At 41.6% G+C, this 18,039-nt stretch overlaps 1 protein-coding gene across 4 annotated transcripts in view; it reads right to left on the bottom strand.

Moving 5' to 3' along the window:
* Positions 1 to 18,039, bottom strand: part of CSNK1G1 (casein kinase 1 gamma 1) — a 161,433-nt gene that overhangs the window by 6,560 nt on the left and 136,834 nt on the right. For 2 of the 4 annotated variants that reach the window (XM_055437367.2, XM_088839687.1), the window contains exons 11-12: positions 14,892 to 15,002; positions 6,895 to 7,001 (exon numbers count right to left, since the gene is read on the bottom strand). The exons of 1 other annotated variant lie outside the window; for it this stretch is intronic. In XM_055437367.2, coding sequence (XP_055293342.1) covers positions 6,895 to 7,001; positions 14,892 to 15,002 — 218 coding nt within the window. The remainder of the gene's footprint in view (positions 1 to 6,894; positions 7,002 to 14,891; positions 15,003 to 18,039) is intronic. One more of the 4 variants, XM_055437368.2, reaches the window with a different exon arrangement.

Below are 18,039 nucleotides of genomic sequence, written 5' to 3' on the forward strand. Positions count from 1 at the left end.
CAAATGCCAAGAAAAGTATGATGTCTGGAACTCTAGGAGGCTCTCACGATGCTACCAATGGAGGATTAAGGATTCTCTCTGCCCTCCATCCCCAGCCCTGGTCAGCTACCTGGTGTAGGCAGGAGAAGCCCTGACTCTAATAATTGGGTGAGCCCAGATCTCTTGACTGAAATCAGCACAGTCTACTCTTCGTTTGGAGGCTCAGTGCCACAGTTCAGGATGCAGCAGGTTGCACGGTCCTTCTCAGCCAGCTTTCTGAGGCTGTTGCTGGGCCAGACTGGGTTCAAGGACTGACCCTGTTTAGGGTGGCGGGTTGGGCCTGATCCCTTCATAAGCCCTCCAAGTGCTGCCTCCTGGGTGACAGCCACAGCTCCGCCACATCCCTAAGCTTCGGTAACCCCCTGCCCCAGGACTGCTGTCTTTGGAACTGGAAGTCGCTCTTGCTCAGGCAGTGACTATTCCAGAAGGGGGTGACGAGGGCTGTGGCACAGCTGGTACAAAAGACGTGCTTTCCAGGAAGCTGATGCATAAAAAATGAGAACGCCAGGGGCAGAAAGTGGTGAGTGAGTCAAAGATGCCAGATGATGGAGGGTAGAGGAGCTGGAAGTGTAATAGGATTGCTGGATCCTTGAAAGAAAAGCTTTTCTCAGAAACTGTCTTTGGCTCTTTTGCCTAATCCTTTGGGTTTAACATCAAAAGTATTCACAAAGAAATAAAGAGCTGTTGCTTACTTCCCTAAGCCCCTAAGTCCTCTGCTGCAGCTCAGATTCCCTCCTTTTTCAGTCAGACCCATTGGTATTCCCACACCCAATGGACTAGTTATTAAAAATTTGGATAAAGTGTCTTCCTAGAATGCAGAAATTAATGTTTACACAGAAAAATGATGGGCTTTACCCATATCTGAATGAATTAAACATGGAGATGTTGGAAACAGGCGCTTAAGAGAGGTTTTAAAAAAAAAACACTGTATTTATTTTGGGCGTTCTGGGTCTTTGTTACTGCCTGAGGGCCTTCCCTTGTTGCAGGGGGCAGGCTTCTCATTTCGGTGGCATCTTTCTGTGGCTCGGAGGCTCTAGGGCTTCAGTAGTTGTGCTGCATGAGCTTAGTTGCCCTGCGGCATGTGGAATCTTCCCAGACCAGGGTCGAACCTGTCTGTGTCCCCTGCATTGGCAGGGAGATTCTTAACCACTGGACCACCAGGAAAGTCCTTAAGAGAGTCTTCAAAAAGATTTTATAAGAGTATGATGATACATGTGATGTACTATTAATGGGTGGCAATATAGTCACTAAACAAAGTGTCCTTTGTATTTAGAGACTGCATAATTTCTTTTAAAGAAAAAAGACCAACACTTTTGATTATTTTCAGTCCTTAATGTATCCTTGGGGAAGGAATAAAAAAAAAAGACTTTTTTTTGTACATATGTTTTAGAAAACAGACATTTTTCAAGGTGAATGTCCAGAAATTATTAAATAAGGTGAATGAAATCTCATGGGAGCACCAATACTCCAGTAGAGCTACCTGATCCCTGTTGACCATGATTTTCAGGGGGATCACTAACATTTAAGTCAATTTCTATTATTCTTTTCGGAGAGTGCTAAGATAATGATTTTGTGTTTTTAAGTAAGAGCAATCATTAAAAAGTTCAAAATACTGTTTTGGCCCAATTCAAATGATACAACTTTTCTTTTACCTCCTCCAGGGCAAGTCATAAAAATTAGTATATCATAACCTGATGTGCAAAGCTGAATTCACCTGATTGGAGGACAGTGTAAGCTTTGGCTTAGAGCTTTAGATTAATTTTTGTTAGTTACTATAGTTAGAACTTCAGCAGTAGCAGAAGCTTCTAATAATTTTCTACCCATGAGGAAATGGTCTCTGCAATCTCCTCTTTGGTTTCTGTGGTGACTACCAGCAATAGGACCTGTAAAACTTCATCAGACACCAGACCAGTCCACTGACTAACTCCATACAGATGTCTTATTCTCAGAAGAGGATGAAAGACAAGGGATGAACCCTTCTTGGGTCTTGGGTTTTCTTCCAGCTGATTCTTTGATTTGCTGTCCCTTCAGCTATTCCTGTATTATGCTTCTCTGCTGTACTGGTACACCCTTCCTTTGCTCTATTGCTGGGTTTAAGCCCCACAGTATCCATCAAGTCTTCCTTAACCATCCCTGTTGACACTGACCTCTCAAGGGACAATAACATGTGGCCTTTCAAGCATGTATGTCTTACCTCTCCAGGTAGATTGCACCTAAGCTCTTTGGGGAAGGCCTTGGGACCCCCTAGAGTTCCAAACATAGAGTAGACGAGCACATGATAGGCCCTCCGCAGTTAGGATCATGTGACTGACATCTCACAGGAAAATACTGACCACGACAATGCAGATTTACACAGACACATGTCTGGTAAATAAACAGGCCAAATGTACTCCTTGGTACTGCAATACTACAAATTCTATCCCCACCAAACCCAACTGTTGTCTTCAATACACCCTGCCACTGGGGAAACCCTGCAGGCAACTTGGCTTAGACTGGTAGAAACTGCTGCCCAACCCAGTCACTGAAGACAAGTAGAAACAAGGCAGTAACAGAGTCCAGCAGACTGTAATCACCACACGGAATATTATCCCAAGCGTGCAGACAACGTGGGGGAGGATTCCAGACCACAGCAGACCACAGCTCACAAGCACCTGGAAAGTCAAGGCAGTGTCCAGGGAGAGAGGTGGGAAGGGGCTCTGTCTTGCAGCGAGGATGTGCCTCAGCCAGCACAGGATCTTTAGGGCTTCCCCTTCAGTACACCTCATGCTGTAACTAAGAATGCATTCAAGGAACCTTTGCTGGGGGTGGAAACAAGAGGCCCCAATATCTCATTAGTCAAGTCAGTCCATGGCCCACTAAACCCTTATAGAAAGGGAAAAGGAGAGGAAAGCAGGAAAAAAGACAGTAAATGAAAAACAAACAAAAAACTCAAAACAGCAACCACAAAATGTCCATCTTTCCCCCAAGAAGTAGCTCTTTTACTCAGAGAGATTCATATTCTACAGATGGAAAAACGAGCTAAACCAAAAAGAAAAGTCATAGATTTTTCCAAAGTTGCTAATTTCAAGGTTAGAGACCAAGCCACAGTATGTGAGAATATATGGCAGTGACTGTTGTGAGGAGTAACTAGATTCTGATTATACAATAATACAGGAACTCGGTCGTCTTACCTCTGTCCCTCTCTGTCTGAGAATATCTCTCTGTGTTAATTTCAGAAAAATATCTGCTCAGCTGAAAATGAAGAGACAGTTTTGGATACTGCGGGATACTGTTCTGACAGGAAGAGGCAGCAGTGTGGTGGGTTTGAAAGGAGAGAGGGGACAGATGAGTTCCTAGGTACAGGCCTGCCCATCACCACCTTGTGGATCCAGTGCCCCGACCTGGGTGGGGACAGCACAAGGTGGCCTACGGAAGCCATTGAGTGTTTCTGAGGCATTCTGTTTGGCTTTGCCAATCCCAACCTAGCCTGGTCCACTCCCCGAGTGTGTGAACTGGAGAGAGGGACTCACCACAGGTTGAGCATTTTCAGGCAGCTACAGAGTGTGTGAGGAGAAAACACGGAGAGGAAGAGAGAGAGAGAGACATTAGTCCACAGAGGCGAGAGGAAAGCGACTCCCTGTGAGCCATGCAACATGCACCATGTGTCTGTGTTCAGGTTCTTCCTTGGTCAAGGCAGGGCGAGCAGGCCCAGACCACTTGGTCCCCACACTGAAGTGGAGGGAGTAGGGGAAGGTGCCTGACAGAAGCGTCAAGGTGGGAGCTGTAGCTCAGTGAGGACTAAGGCAAAACTGAAACAGCTTGGGGGAGCCCCGCGAGTGGGCTTTCCTGGGCAACTTCCAGAAAGGGAGCAGGAGAAAGGGCATATGATTCTGCTTGTATGAATTCAAACAGACACAAGGCAGAGTCATTCTGATTCCCGCATGAAATCATACCATGCAATTTGTTAAGCTGATCTCCCAAATGTTCTGAGGGAAAGAGAAGTCCCTGGCCTTTCTATAAGACCAATATACACACCTGACCAAAAAGGCCAGCAGTTAGCTCTTCCTCTAGAGGGGAAAACAGGCTTAAGAGACACCTTATCCTATTAGGAGAGAACAAGGAGGGTCACTGCTGCTCTGGATTAAGTTATAACTGCCAGAGAAGGGCCTAAATCCCATTCTTGTTAATTCTCAGGGGAAATGAGGTCCACATGTGCCAAGTTGTAGGTAAAGTCAGTGGATAACCAAAAATTCCTGTGTTCTTACAGAAGTCAACCAAAAAGCTGCCTTGCCTCAGTACCCCTTTTTTTTTTTTCTCACTACCCTTTCAGTCACACTTAAACAAGGATATGTGTCCTAGAGCTAAATGTAAGATAGACATTTGTTTATAGTACAAAGAAACAAGATCCTGTTCTCTCCTCCTTTACAGGAAACAAGCTGGGTGGGGAACCCAAAATCAAAAGCTTGGACATGAAGGTTTCACACTGTTTGCTTGGGACCCTCGTTGAATCTTAATCTAAAAGCAACAGCCCCTTCTTCTTCCACAAGCAGGTTGCAAGGACAAATGGTGTCACAGCTGTGTGCAATGAGGAGTTGTGTGGGATGCCTTGTGCTTCTCTAGCTGTGACTTCTTCCCATGAAATAGATCAGGCAGGTTGACACATGGCTCCCGCCACCCACTACTCCCCTCATACATAAAAGGCCAGGAAGAAAAACACATGGCTGTGCCCTGACAGTTCTCTGGGCAAGATGGATTGTCAGCTCATGAAATCACTGGGGAAATCAGCACACAACATGTCCTAAGCCATCCTTTTGGGTGACATTTGGTCAAATACGATTGCTCCCCTCTGGTTTCCACACCTTTCAGAAGGCTCGAATCTGGCACAGAGGTCCTTTCTGCTGAATGGGGAGGCTTTAAACTCTCTTTATGTCTGGAATTTAGACTATGTCAAAACAGAACACACCAGATTGAAATCTCTTTGTGTGAATGGTCCCCTATCTTATACACAGAACACAAACACCACACTCACATATACAATTAGTGTACACATTTACCAAAATGAAATGAAATAAACTGGTTCAAAGATAAATCTGTACAGGGTCTATTATAAGACTAAAGCTCATTGTATCCTGGTATTCGGAGCACAGTAGTAAATCCAGAGCTCACCTAGCCTTCAGAGTAATAGCCACAAGAGTGGATTGGGAGTGCGGTGGGGGTGGGAGGAATGGTGCAGCCACCTTTCAGCTCAGACAATATTTGGGTCAGACCACACCCAGTACAGTGGTTCCCAACCTCAGCTACACATCTGAATCACCTGAACTTTAAAAATTTCTGGTGCTCAGGCCATTATCCCTGATAAATGAAACCAGCATCTCTGGAGCCAGGATTCAGGCACTTGTATTTTCTGACGTGGCCCAGGAGACTCCAAGGTGCAGCCAAGGTTGAGGGCTCAGAAACCACACTGTATATTTGGGAGAATGAAGTTTTGTCACGGGAACTGAAATACTGAGTACCATGAAAACTTCCAAAGTCCCTGAGAATAGGGAGCATGTTTCCTTACTGAAAATGGTCTCCTCCTGACTTTAAACCCCTCCTTTGCCCTCTCTGTATATTAGGGCCTTACATTAACCAGGAGAGGGCTATCTGAAGTCGCCTACAGTGAGCAGGGACTCAGCAAGAGAGTCCAAGTCTTTTTATCTCTTTGTGTGAATAGCCCTGTATCTACTGGGTAGGAATCCTCAAGCCCTGGCTCCTGAAGGAAAGGACCTTGGAAACAAAGTGAGTTCATCACAGAGATGGGCAGGCAGAGCACAGGAGTGGGCAGGGGAACAACCATGCAAAGTTGTACTGATATCTACAAGGAAGAAGGCAGATCTTGATTAGCCTCTTAGTACCTCCTACGGAGGCACAAACATCTTCTGGCTGGTACTTTGGCTATCTGGGGGCTCAAAAGATCATTTAAGGCACAGTATCATTATAGATATGTTGCCTGCTTCTGAGAATGAGATATGGGAACAGCCTGCATGTTCTCAAAGGGTTTATAAGAAGAGTCATCCATAATGGGCGTGGCAGAAGTTGCTAATCTGTGAAGGACTTCTCTCTCCCTACCTAATGTTGTATTGGAGCTTAAATCTGGACCTGAACTCAGGCTGGAACAAAAAGGGAAAGTAGTGATGGAGATGCTGCTTCTGTAGCAGAATCAGCAGTATTTCACCTTTGACCCCATTTTCTAAGAGTTTAAACACAGACCATGCAGAGAGCGCTAGAGGCCAGTGGGATGAGAAGGGCAAGGCAGTCACATGCAAGAGAAGCAGAAAAAGAGGGGCTCACCCACCTTCTTGGGGTTAGTGTGATTTCCTCTCCTTCCCAAGACTCACTCGTTCAACAGGTGCAGATAACTGACTAATTCAAGTCTCTCTGAATTCAGAATACTTTGAGAACAAAAGGGCTCTGAGGCCCTTGGCTAGGACTACAGATATAGAGTGGTTAGCCAAGAACCAGAAATCAAAGGCTGGTCAGCATGGCCCATGGTAAGACAAGCAGATTTCTCTCTGTCCCTTAGGGAGCAAGAGGCTCCAGGGCCCCCAAGAGGCTCGTGACTATTCTTGGGGTGTAGCTTTTGTACCATGATCCTTTTAGGTCACTATGTCTTTTCATCCACGTGGACTAGAAAAAGTGACTGTCTTCCCAGAAATCACAGCTAAAGAAGGGCGGCGGCGGCTAGGGTACCATGCACAAAATAAAGTGGTCAACGGAAGAAAGCGGTGGGCACAAGCATGAGGAATCCAGTCTGAAATGAGCAGCACACAAGAGGAAAAGACAGAGAAAAGGTCTTCCAACCTATAACTCAAAAGCCCCCTTGAAAGATGAACGTACTTAGCTTCCTCCACTACCTCCACCTCGGCGTGAGCTGTGATGGGTGCATTGGAGTGGGCTCCCGTGGGGTCATCGACATTCAGCTCTCCATTGGTTGAGCTAACCACCTGAAACAGAAGGACAGAGTGTGACAGACACCATGGCAACAGAAGCCTCCGGGAAGTGCCAGAGAGGCTCACTAAGGGAGGTCTGGTCTCTAGCTTAACTAAGAGCCAGGCAATGTTTAGAATGTTTGTTTTTCTGGGCAGGGGGGCCCAACGTCCTAATTTAGGGAATGTGCCCAGACCCATATCATGCAAAAACACAAAACTCGTTAACTATAACTTTCATACTGAATGCCTGCTCTGTGTTAGGGACTTGCTACATTGTGTTGTATGTGTGTGTGTAAATCTAATCCTCACAGAAATCCTATAAAATAGTTGATATTACTGTCTCTAATTCTATTCCTCTCAGCTTATTATGCTATAATTATATACAGACTCAGTGATGATGTTAAAAAAAAATCTAAAGAGGAAATCAATAGTAAGCACTGAAAACTATAAGCAGTCACACTTTCCTTCAGAAATTTCTTCACAGCTTTGGACCTTCGGTTTGAAGTTACTCAAATAAGACTGCCACATCCTCTCTGTGTGAGAGGGCAGACAGGAAGGAAACACTTTCCCTTGGAAGACCGGTCTTATGTCAACAACCTTTATTTCAGGTTCAGTGTCATCCCATTTCTCACTGATGGTCCCCGAACTGTAACTGAAGGCTCTCATTCCTGTCATCTGGTTAATGTAGAACCGATCAGGCTTCTCTTGCTTGTGCAGCTGCTTCTGTCACCTGGTTTCATTTCCAGCACATGATTCCTGCTTATGTGGGTGCTGGGAAGTGGGAAAAGGGACCCCGCTGGGCAAACCACTCTGCTGTTAAAGACCTTGGCTGAAACATGGGAGAGAACCACAAAATAGGATAAATGGTTCAGATATCATATGCCCTTGGGTAAGTAACTTTTCATCTATATGAGACTGTTGCTTATAGACTGATGTGAGAATGATACAAGAAAATGCTGGAACCGTGTCTGGTACAATACCTGGGGCACTACAATGGAGGCAGCACAGCGCAGCAGGTAGGGAATGGGCCCTGGACTTACTCAGCCCTGGGTCCAAGCCCCAGCCCCACCACTTACTGCCGTGGGTCCTTGGGCAAGAGCCTCACTGTCTCTGTGCCTGAGCTTCCTAGTCTGTAAGATGGGGAGACAACGCTGCTTGCCTAACTGGGTTACTGTGCAGACAGTCCACAGGAAGTGCTTAGCCCAGTGTCATGGTACATGATAATGGCTCAATAAACACTCACAGTACTGCTATTCTCCCTCCATAAGTGTTTACTTTTATCTCCCTCTAGAGCTGGGAGAGAGTAATCTGTAAAAATTTCCTGCACACTTATAAAGAGGAAGGTGGAGGGAAATGTTTAGTCTAAGGATTCTTTGACGTATTTATTCAAAAAGGAAAGGACAGACAAGGTGAATACTACTTATCATCAGTCTTTGCCCACCATTATTTCTAAACTAGCAGTATTTATTATTCTTATTAATTATATCAATATAAGCTTTAAAAAATTATTAACAATGCTGTACAGTTAGTCAAGGAAACATACAACATTAAACCTGGGCTTACCCATGGGAGACCCAAAATTTGCTAGTAATCAAATTTAGCATCTCTGATCAATGAAACCACCTAACCTTATTTATCTCCTGATATGATATAATGAATACTACATAGTATTATCTATGTAGTATTCTTGCAAAAAAAAATGTATCTGAATCTTAAGTATGATGGAAAAAAATAAGACAAATCCAAAGTACAGGACATTCTATAAGACAAGTCTAAATTCTTTAAAAAAGATTTGTCTAAAAAAATTTTTTTTTAACACAGAGGTGATCTTTATAGATTAAAAGAAATGAAGAGACTGAAGAGGCATAACAACCAAATGCAACGCATGAACCCTAATTAGATCCTAAACACTACAAAATAAATGCTGGAGACAACTGGGGGAAATGTGATATGACTGTATATGAGCTATTATGGAATTCTTAATTTTCTTATATATGACAGTGGTGGTATTGGTTGCATGAGAATGGCTTCATTCTAAGGAGATGCAGGCTAAAGTACTTTGGGATGAAATGTACTTACAAATACTTTAAAAACACCCCCTCCTGAGTTAAAGAAAATATGGCAAAAATCGTTTGTTAATCTAGTTAAGGATACACATAGGCTCACTGCATCTCCCCTTCAACTTTGCTGTAGATTTTAAAGTTTCATAATGAAAAGTGGGGGAAAATGAAAAGTTTCAACAAAAATGAAGAGGAGAGAAGGTTTATAGACTGGAGAACTACAGTCCTGCTAATATTGTCCTGTTAATTTCCTCAGCCTACATATGCTTCTGATGGGCACAAGAAGAAATCACAGTATGTGTTTCAATAAACAATTTAGGCACTAGATAAGATGTTAAATAAAATGTCTTGGCCTCTACTGACATAAATGAAGCAACAGTCAGCATCACCACTGTGAATTACCTGGTGACGCTGGGTCATGGCACTCGCCTACAGCATTTCACACGTCTCATACTCTCTAACTTCTCCTTACTATGCTGCCACTTGACCCACAAGCAATGTCCTTGGGTGCCCCATTTTACAAACTAGACATCTTGTCTGCATCCACGAGTATCTGGTCTCAAACAAATCAGGCACAAATGATAGCTTTACCATCAACTGTCTAACCTTAAACTTAACTGTGTCTAAAATATACTTGGGAATCAAGGGCAACTAATCTGGACTCTAGAACATACACTTAATTATTTCAGGTTGGAGGTACAGTTTGTCAAACCATGGGACTGTTGCCTAGATGTGCGGTGGAACAAACAGCTGGATTCTTGACTGTCAACATTCTCTGTGAGCCCTGGTTTCTAATTCTGTAAGACTAGGCCAATAACCACCTTAGTTCTATTAACCTCATACACGTAATGATTAACCTCATAAACATAATGATGTTTAGGAAAGCAATCTGAAAAACTGTGAAGAGCTCTAAGGATGTAACAAATCATTAGTATTTGAAACTATCATTTATACTTTTCCATTGATTATTTTAGAATAACCTAATTAAAAAGTAGGTTTTATTTGTATACCTTGAACACTGGCAATTTATTTTGCTGTAATCACTATTAATAATATTAATCTCACATTTCTCTGGCTATATCCCGTTTAAGACCAAAGTAATTAATAAAGGATTATCCATGAAAGAGACTAATGTGAAGTACTGTTTTGAACTTTAGCCCTTCATATTGGTAGCATCCCTTTTAAGAGTCTCAGAGATCTGAGTTATAAGCCCTGCTTTTCAAGTTGTTACCATGAAGAAAAATCAAGAGTTGTGTACCAAAGGAAGCAGTACTTTAGCTGATAACCAACATTTCAATCCTAATACATTTGGTAATTCAAAACTAATACATTTGGGAATGCTCTGCTTCAGTTTCCCTATCTATAAAATTGGAATAACACTGACCTTAGTAAGAGTTGTAAATAATTATAAATATTTGAGCAAAGTGAATATTAGCTAAACGTTAAATGTCATTCTTAAGTCGTATGCCCTTATATCTCCTATATATTTTAATTCAAACAATTTTAGACCCATTTTTTGGGACAGAAGTGAAAGTAAGAAAGTGAAAGTTGCTCAGTCCTGTCCATGACTCTTTGCGACCCCATGGACTATATATATAGGCCACGGAATTCTCCAGACCAGAATACTGGAGTGGGTAGCCTTTCCCTTCTCCAGGGGATCTTCCCAACCCAGGGACTGAAACCAGGTCTCACGAATTGCAGGTGGATTCTTTACCAGCTGGGGCTTCCCTGGTGGCTCAGAGAGTAAAGCATCTGCCTGCAATGCGGGAGACCTGGGTTCAATTCCTGGGTCGGGAAGATCCCCTGGAGAAGGAAATGGCAACCCACTCCAGTATTCTTGCCTGGAGAATCCCATGGACGGAGGAGCCTGGTGGCTACAGTCCACGGGGTCACAAAGAGTCGGACACGACTGAGCGACTTCACTTTCGCTTTTCTTTAACAGCTTAGCCACAGGGAAAGCCCAAAAATACTGGAGTAGGTAGCCGATCCCTTCTCCAGCAGATCTTCCTGACCCAGGAATCGAACCAGGGTCTCCTGCGTTGCAGGCAGATTCTTTACTAACTGAGCTACGAGGGAAGCCAGATTTTACATACTGTTGGATGGGATGCTTTTTCCATAATATATTTTGGCCATTTTCCACGACATTCAGAGATCTCAGTCTCTCCACAGTATGGAAGTATTATATTTGTTTAGTTAATGCTACACTCAGATATTCAGTAAGTGTAAAATACATACTAGGTTGCAAAGACTTATTATTAAGGTTAGTTTCACCTGCTTCTTTTTATTTTTTAACAAGTGATTATTAGACAATTTTAAATTACAAAAGACTCATTTCTCTTAACAGCATTGTTCTAAAATATGTATCTTTACTATTTTTACATTTTTTTCCCTGTACTTTTTTGAGGGCTATTTATCTGAAACTGGATTCACTGGATCAAAAGCAGTAGATATTTAAGATTTTAATAGGTATTGCCAAATTACCTCCATAATAGTTGAAATTCACATTTCAACAACACTAGATGAATTGGTTATTATTAAACTTACAAATTTTTGCAAATGAGATAATCAGAAACTGATACATGTGTGTATATATATATATACATATATATATATTCACACATATATATTTAAATTGTTAGGTTTTATTTTAAAATGTTATACAAGCACACTGGGTAAAGAATCAAATATTTATACTCGGATACTTGTGAAAAACAATAATCTCTTTCCTCCACTCCACCATTTCCCCTTCCTTTATAGCTGATTCCTTTGTTTTTTGCTTCCATATCTCTGCATAACATGCATCTTGATTTGTTATTTTTAGGCAATGTATTCACCTTTTTTATCTTTTTATTTCCCCATTAAAGTTTATACAGTAATTACTAAATCAATTCTTAGTGTTTACAACAGTTAAAGGCTATTTACAGCTGTATCATGGAGTATACCATAGTTATCTTTCCTTCCCTGTATAATTTCTTGTTTGCCATTGAGTTAACTGATAAAATTGCTCTCCAGGCCTCCTGACCAGCTCTGTTTGGGACAGGCTGTCCTCTTCTACTGCAAGACAGCTGTCAGTCTGGGACCGCCTGTCTTTATACTGCTGTTTTCCTGAGTTGGATCTCATTTCCTGGATCCCATATTTACTGTTTCTTGGTTGATTCACTCATTTTCATAGCACACATCCTCCTACAGCTTCACAAGGGTGCGTGAGAAATAAAATTACTGGGACCACAGATTTTTGAAAATGTCTTTATTACATATTCCAACCAGAACTGACAGTTTGCAGAAGTGTAGAATTCTAGGTAGGGAAATCGTTTTTTCTCAGTTTTGAAGGGATTGCTCATTGCCTTCTAGCTTCCAGTACTGCTGTTCAGAAACCTGAGGCTATACTAAGTCTGGTCCTTTATTTGCATGTGACTGTATTCCTTTTCTGGCAGCTTGAAGGATTTACTCTTTGTCCTCAGTGTTTTGAAATTTCACAATGATATACTTTGATGTGATTTCACCATCCATTTATACTGGGCACGCAGTAGGCCTTCTGATCTGAAAACAAGTCTCTGATATCTGCGAAATTATTTTGTCCACAAGTTCTGCCCCTCCACTTTCTCTGTTTGCTCTCGGGAACTCCCATTATTTAGAAATTGGACCTTCTGGTCTCTTCTTAAATCTTACATTGTTTCCTACTATTTTTATCTCTGTCTCTTTGCTCTACTTTCTGGGAGATTTCCTCACAACTTTATTTTCCAAATTTTTGAGCTTTTTGTTTTTGGGCCCCACCACATGGCATGTGGGATCTCAGTTCCCCAATCAGCGATTGAACCCATGCCCCCTGAAGTGCAGGGTCCTAACCTCTGGACAGCCAGGGAATTCCCAACTATTGTGTTTTAATTTTTTTTTAAATGTATTTATTTTTTAACTGAAGGATAATTGAGTTTTAATTTTTTGTTTATTATGTTTTTAATTTCCAAAGGCTCTCTCTCTCTCTTTTTTTTTTTTGGTTTGTTTGCTCTTAGAATATTACTTTTGAACGTAGAATCCTGTCTTTGCTTCACAGTAGCAGTATCTTCTATGAGGTTTTTAATAACAAAGTATTTTTCTGTTGCTGCTGTTGCTCTTTTTGGTCTCTTTTTAAGGGCTTTCTTCAGAAGTCTGATAATCCCTGAATGTTTGCTCATATTTAAAAGTGAGAGAAAGTAAACTGGCACTGTGAGTATAGAGATGGGATTTCTAAAATAATCTCATAGCAGAATGATCTGGCTGGCCAATTCATTAGGGAAGCCCTGTTGTCAGTAGGCTCAGATGTTTTCTCTGGGGGTGGTTAGATCCCCCAGAGCTGACTCAAGCTCATACCTTTAAGGTACACACCTGACTATCTGCATTCTTAAGTACTCAATGGGAAAGCAGGCAGTCAGTAGGCACACATTCATTTAATCTCCCTTTTCCAGTATGGTATTCCACCCTCAAATGTGCCCTGTATCTCCTAATCCAGAGACCATCTTCTCTTGTTTTCTTTTGGCCATGCTGCATGGCATGTGGGATATTAGTTCCCTGACCAGGGATAGAACCCGTAATCCCTGCATTGAAAGTGCAAAGTCTTAACCACTGGACCACCAGGGAAGCCCCAGGGACCATTTTTTTTGCCCTCTCCACAGAATAACCTTTGGTCTTTGCTGTAGAGGACAAGTAGGGATCTCTGGCTTCTTAAACAGATTTTATTCTTCATTTTAGCACATGCTTCTCCACACTTTCTGAGCCTTTTGGGGACTCCCCGGTGTAAACAGTCGCTCAGCTTTTTCTTGTATTGCTTCAGACTTTCATTTTCTTGGGACTCCTAAATCATTTAATAATTGCCCATCTGCTATCCAGCTTCTGACATTTGACTGCTGTTGCCTCCTTGTCTTTTTTCTCCATTCTTATATGGATTTATGCCTTTAAAAAACCTCCTTATCATTTTTTTAGTGTTATTTCAGACAGGGTTGTCTTCAGTCCATCATTTTTACCTAGATGCTCCTACGAGAACATTTTTGGTTTACAAGTCAAAGCTGTCCTTTGAATAACACTATCTTCAGTCAGTCAGTCCATGTACAGACCTATCTTAAATAATCAGCCTATCAAGATGTATTTCCTATCCCTTTTTAAGAATAAGAATTTATATTCGGTAGCTCTGGGTTCACCTGTGTGCCCCAACTGGTGCTGTCTCTTACCATTATGAGAAAAACAATCACGTTAAGATTATTAAAATAGTGACATGTGTGAAAAGTTAAGAGACACAAGATGTTCTTAAGTATGAGAGAGAATAAAGATTCAAAATAGTCCAAAGGAAATCAGAAAGAATTATTCGAGGAAGGAAAAAAGAACACAGCCCAACTCCTTGAATTCTCACTCATAAATGGTTGAGTGAGACCAATAAACAATTTGTCTTTATCTGCTAGGGCACATATCATCATAGAATGAGCTACATATGCAGTCCTCTATCCTCAAAATACTTATTTTAAATGACTCTGATCTTTACAGTTTCCGGACTTGACACTAACAGACTTCTACCTTGACATTATTTTATGGTCTATCATAATTGGATCAAGGTTGAAGGGTTCATTTCACCAGAAATTAGTATCAGAAATGATATACATATTTCTTAGTCACTTACAACAACCAACAATCATCTCAACAAGTGATTCTTACAATGCACCCCAGTAGAAAATCAGCACAGAGATATGAAATTAACTGTAAGAGCTGCTCAACCTTACTGTGAGACTCCATTCTAAAGGAACCTGAGTTTCAGAAGCAAGCCAACACTCTACCAGCCAAGCTGGGAGGGCCAGGAGAAGGCAAGGAAGGCAGTAAGTACCTGCACTGATCCCCCATGGCGGTCTGCGGCCAAGTGAGACGTCAGGTACGAGGTATTGGTCTGCCGGCTCGGCTGGATTTCCCACTCTCCTCGGCGCTCTGACGATGCAGTCTGCTCAGGCATTAGGAAGCATGAGAGCAAGATATGGAAGGAAAGGTGAAGCAACAGCAAGCAATTACAAAATCAAGTACATTGGTGTCCCTTTGGGTTTTGTTTTTGTTTTGGATTTTGAACTAACAACTGCTGCAAAGCACTGAGAAAAAGCTTGGCTACATTCATTTCAGCCTAACAAGTCAACACATAACTGTCTCTAATATACCAACTTTGCCAAGACACAGAAAAACAATAATCACCACAGGAGGAGGTTAAAAAAGAAAATCTATCAAAAGCTGGAATCATCCTTAGTTTCCATATTAGTAAAATTTCAATAGCCACTAAACAGACCAAATTCAGAAAGTTGGGATTGCTGCACAAAGGAATAATCATACTTAAATCATTTCACTGATTAAAGATCTACCTAAATAGGTAGTAGTCAATACAGAAAATTCCGAGCGCTAGGAATTAAGATAGTAAGTCTTTTCCTTGAATAAGGAGCCCACTACTCTCAAACTCCCATAAGAATTTCAGCTAATATAAAATGAGCAGCAGCAGGAATATGCTTTCTTCTCTAAAAGGATGAGCAAAGTCTCCCTTGAAAAGTAGGTTCAGAGGTCAAGAATATGAAAAGATGAGGGAAAATAAGGCTACAACGTTCCTCAGATTCCTCTAGTTATCAGTCTGGAATTAGAAAAAGTTTAGATAAGACTACATAAACTATTTTCTTCTAGAAAGCAAAAGGCAGATCTTTTCCCAGCAAAAGGAGGGCTTCTGATTCAAAATCTTGTTGGGTTCTGCTTTCACCTTTGCTGTCAGTCAGGCTCTTTGCATTCCTTCTTTACCTGTTTTTTAGATCTCACACTATTCTAATCTTGCTCATATGTCATATCTGTTCTTAAGAATCTGTTTAGGTGCCTCTTCCCCTGTACCAGATGGGTGAGGAGGTGTTAACATTATGGTGCTCAGCTGTAACAGTCCTAAGGCTCTATAAAAATGAAAAATGAGGTGTTGGAGAGGCAGCAATGAGGGATTAGTAAATCAAATTTTAATTGCTGCTGATATAAACAGCAGCAGGGGCTGGGATAAGATATTGCTTCTCTGCATGAAAACCAGCAAGGATGCTATAAATATTAGAAATATAGCTATACGGAGGAGGAAATGGCAACCCACTCCAGTATTCTTGCCTGGAAAATCCCATGAATGGAGGAGCCTGGTGGGCTACAGTCCATGGTGTTGCAAAGAGTCGGACTCGATTGAGCAACTTTACTTGGGGATTATTAACACTACAATTTACTTCCTGATGAAGAATGCTTATGAAATTTCACCTGTACAGTCCTGGCAACACTATTAAGAGATTTGTAAGAACAGAACAGCCATAGCATTGGAGCCAGTAGTTTGCTTGCCTTTTCCAAATGACTTTCAGGTGATTAAATACAGAAGGAAAAGGAATTAAGGAGTCAAAAAAAAAAAAGAAACATAGATATAAATGTTGTATTCTTTTAAAAAAAAATGTTGGGGGGGAGACTGAAATACTAGTAGTTTGAGGTTCCATTTCACTCACCCCCTTCTAGAACTCATTGACAAAGAGTGGTTTTAAGCTTATCTACAAATCACAAAGGAGATCAATCCTGGATGTTCATTGGAGGGACTGATGCTAAAGCTGAAACTGCAATACTCTGGCCACCTCATGCGACGAGATGACTCACTGGAAAAGACTCTGATGCTGGGAAAGGTTGGGGGCGGGAGGAGAAGGGGACGACGGAGAATGAGATGGCTGGATGGCATCACCGACTCTGTGGACATGAGTTTGAGTGAACTCCGGGAGTTGGTGATGGACAGGGAGGCCTGGCGTGCTGTGATTCATGGGGTCGCAGAGAGTCGGACACGACTGAGCGACTGATCTGATCTGACAAATCACAAAAAGGCTTTGCCCACCCCCCAACCCCGCAAAAAAGGCATCATATGCCAGTTGCAACTTACTCATCTTCTTAACGAATGGAGTATGTAGTCACATGGGTAACAGCATTATAAAAGATGCTGACCATGTTTTCTGATATTCCTCTATAAGAAGGCAGCTGTATTAACTTGCTTGTTATATACTCTAACAAGAGAAAAGTTTAGTTTTATTCTGCCAATCATATTTGAGAGAATCAAAGCTACCCCAAATATCTCCCTACCCCCTCCTACCAAGAGAGGTTCAGATGTTTCATTTCCCCAAAATAAGACTGTGATTTATAACATAATTATGATGATGTTATATCCATAGCCTAGGAGTGCTTAATCTCAATTATTCCACTATTGGAGATTTGAGACAATATCTGTTCTTCTAATATTATAAGTAATATCTATAACTAAATATCTATTAGTGATAGCCTCTTCAGTTCTCTCTAGGACTTTGGATCAGCTATTAATTCTGATTTTCCTGAAATACATATCAGAAGTCTGATTTGATGCTACACATCTGATTCCCAGGGATATACTGCTTATATTCATTCTAGCTAAACAGGTAACTTGCTGGAATAATTAAGATTTTTGTTTAAATGGAAATAGCAAGACATTTTTTCAAAGGCCTTAAAGTTACACTCCATCCTCAAAGCAATGTGCTATTTGTCTTCTGAAGAGAGAAAAATAATGCTAGCATTTGACACTGCTTCATTAACGCTTCCACTGTGACAAGTGGAGAATACATGGCACCATCCCACTGCCCTCTGACGCCTTCTATATCCACTGAAAGCAGCAAAACCAAGAGAGAGATCTGAACTCAGGCTGCTGGTTTATTACTCTGGGAGCTGCTTTCACCGTAATGCTAAACTCTACAGCTATTCTTTTCTAGAATTTAAGGGCTTGGACTGGTATCTAGAAGCTGATGTAAGTAGAAGGTTTCATCTGCCAGTTTCAGAAAGCAACTGAGTGCCTAGAAGCTAAATGAAACCAAAGAATGTCAACAACTACAGAATTCTGCTATTCTACCTGTCCCTGAAAGGTACTCTAGGCGATGCTGTATACACAGCAGTTACGACAGGTGTAATCAGCACAGGAGCCAGTTAAAAAT

This window comes from Moschus berezovskii, chromosome 9, assembly GCF_049115385.1.
Source record: "Moschus berezovskii isolate FMDL1 chromosome 9, NW_MosBer_1.0, whole genome shotgun sequence".
Classification (NCBI taxonomy): Eukaryota; Metazoa; Chordata; class Mammalia; order Artiodactyla; family Moschidae; genus Moschus; species Moschus berezovskii.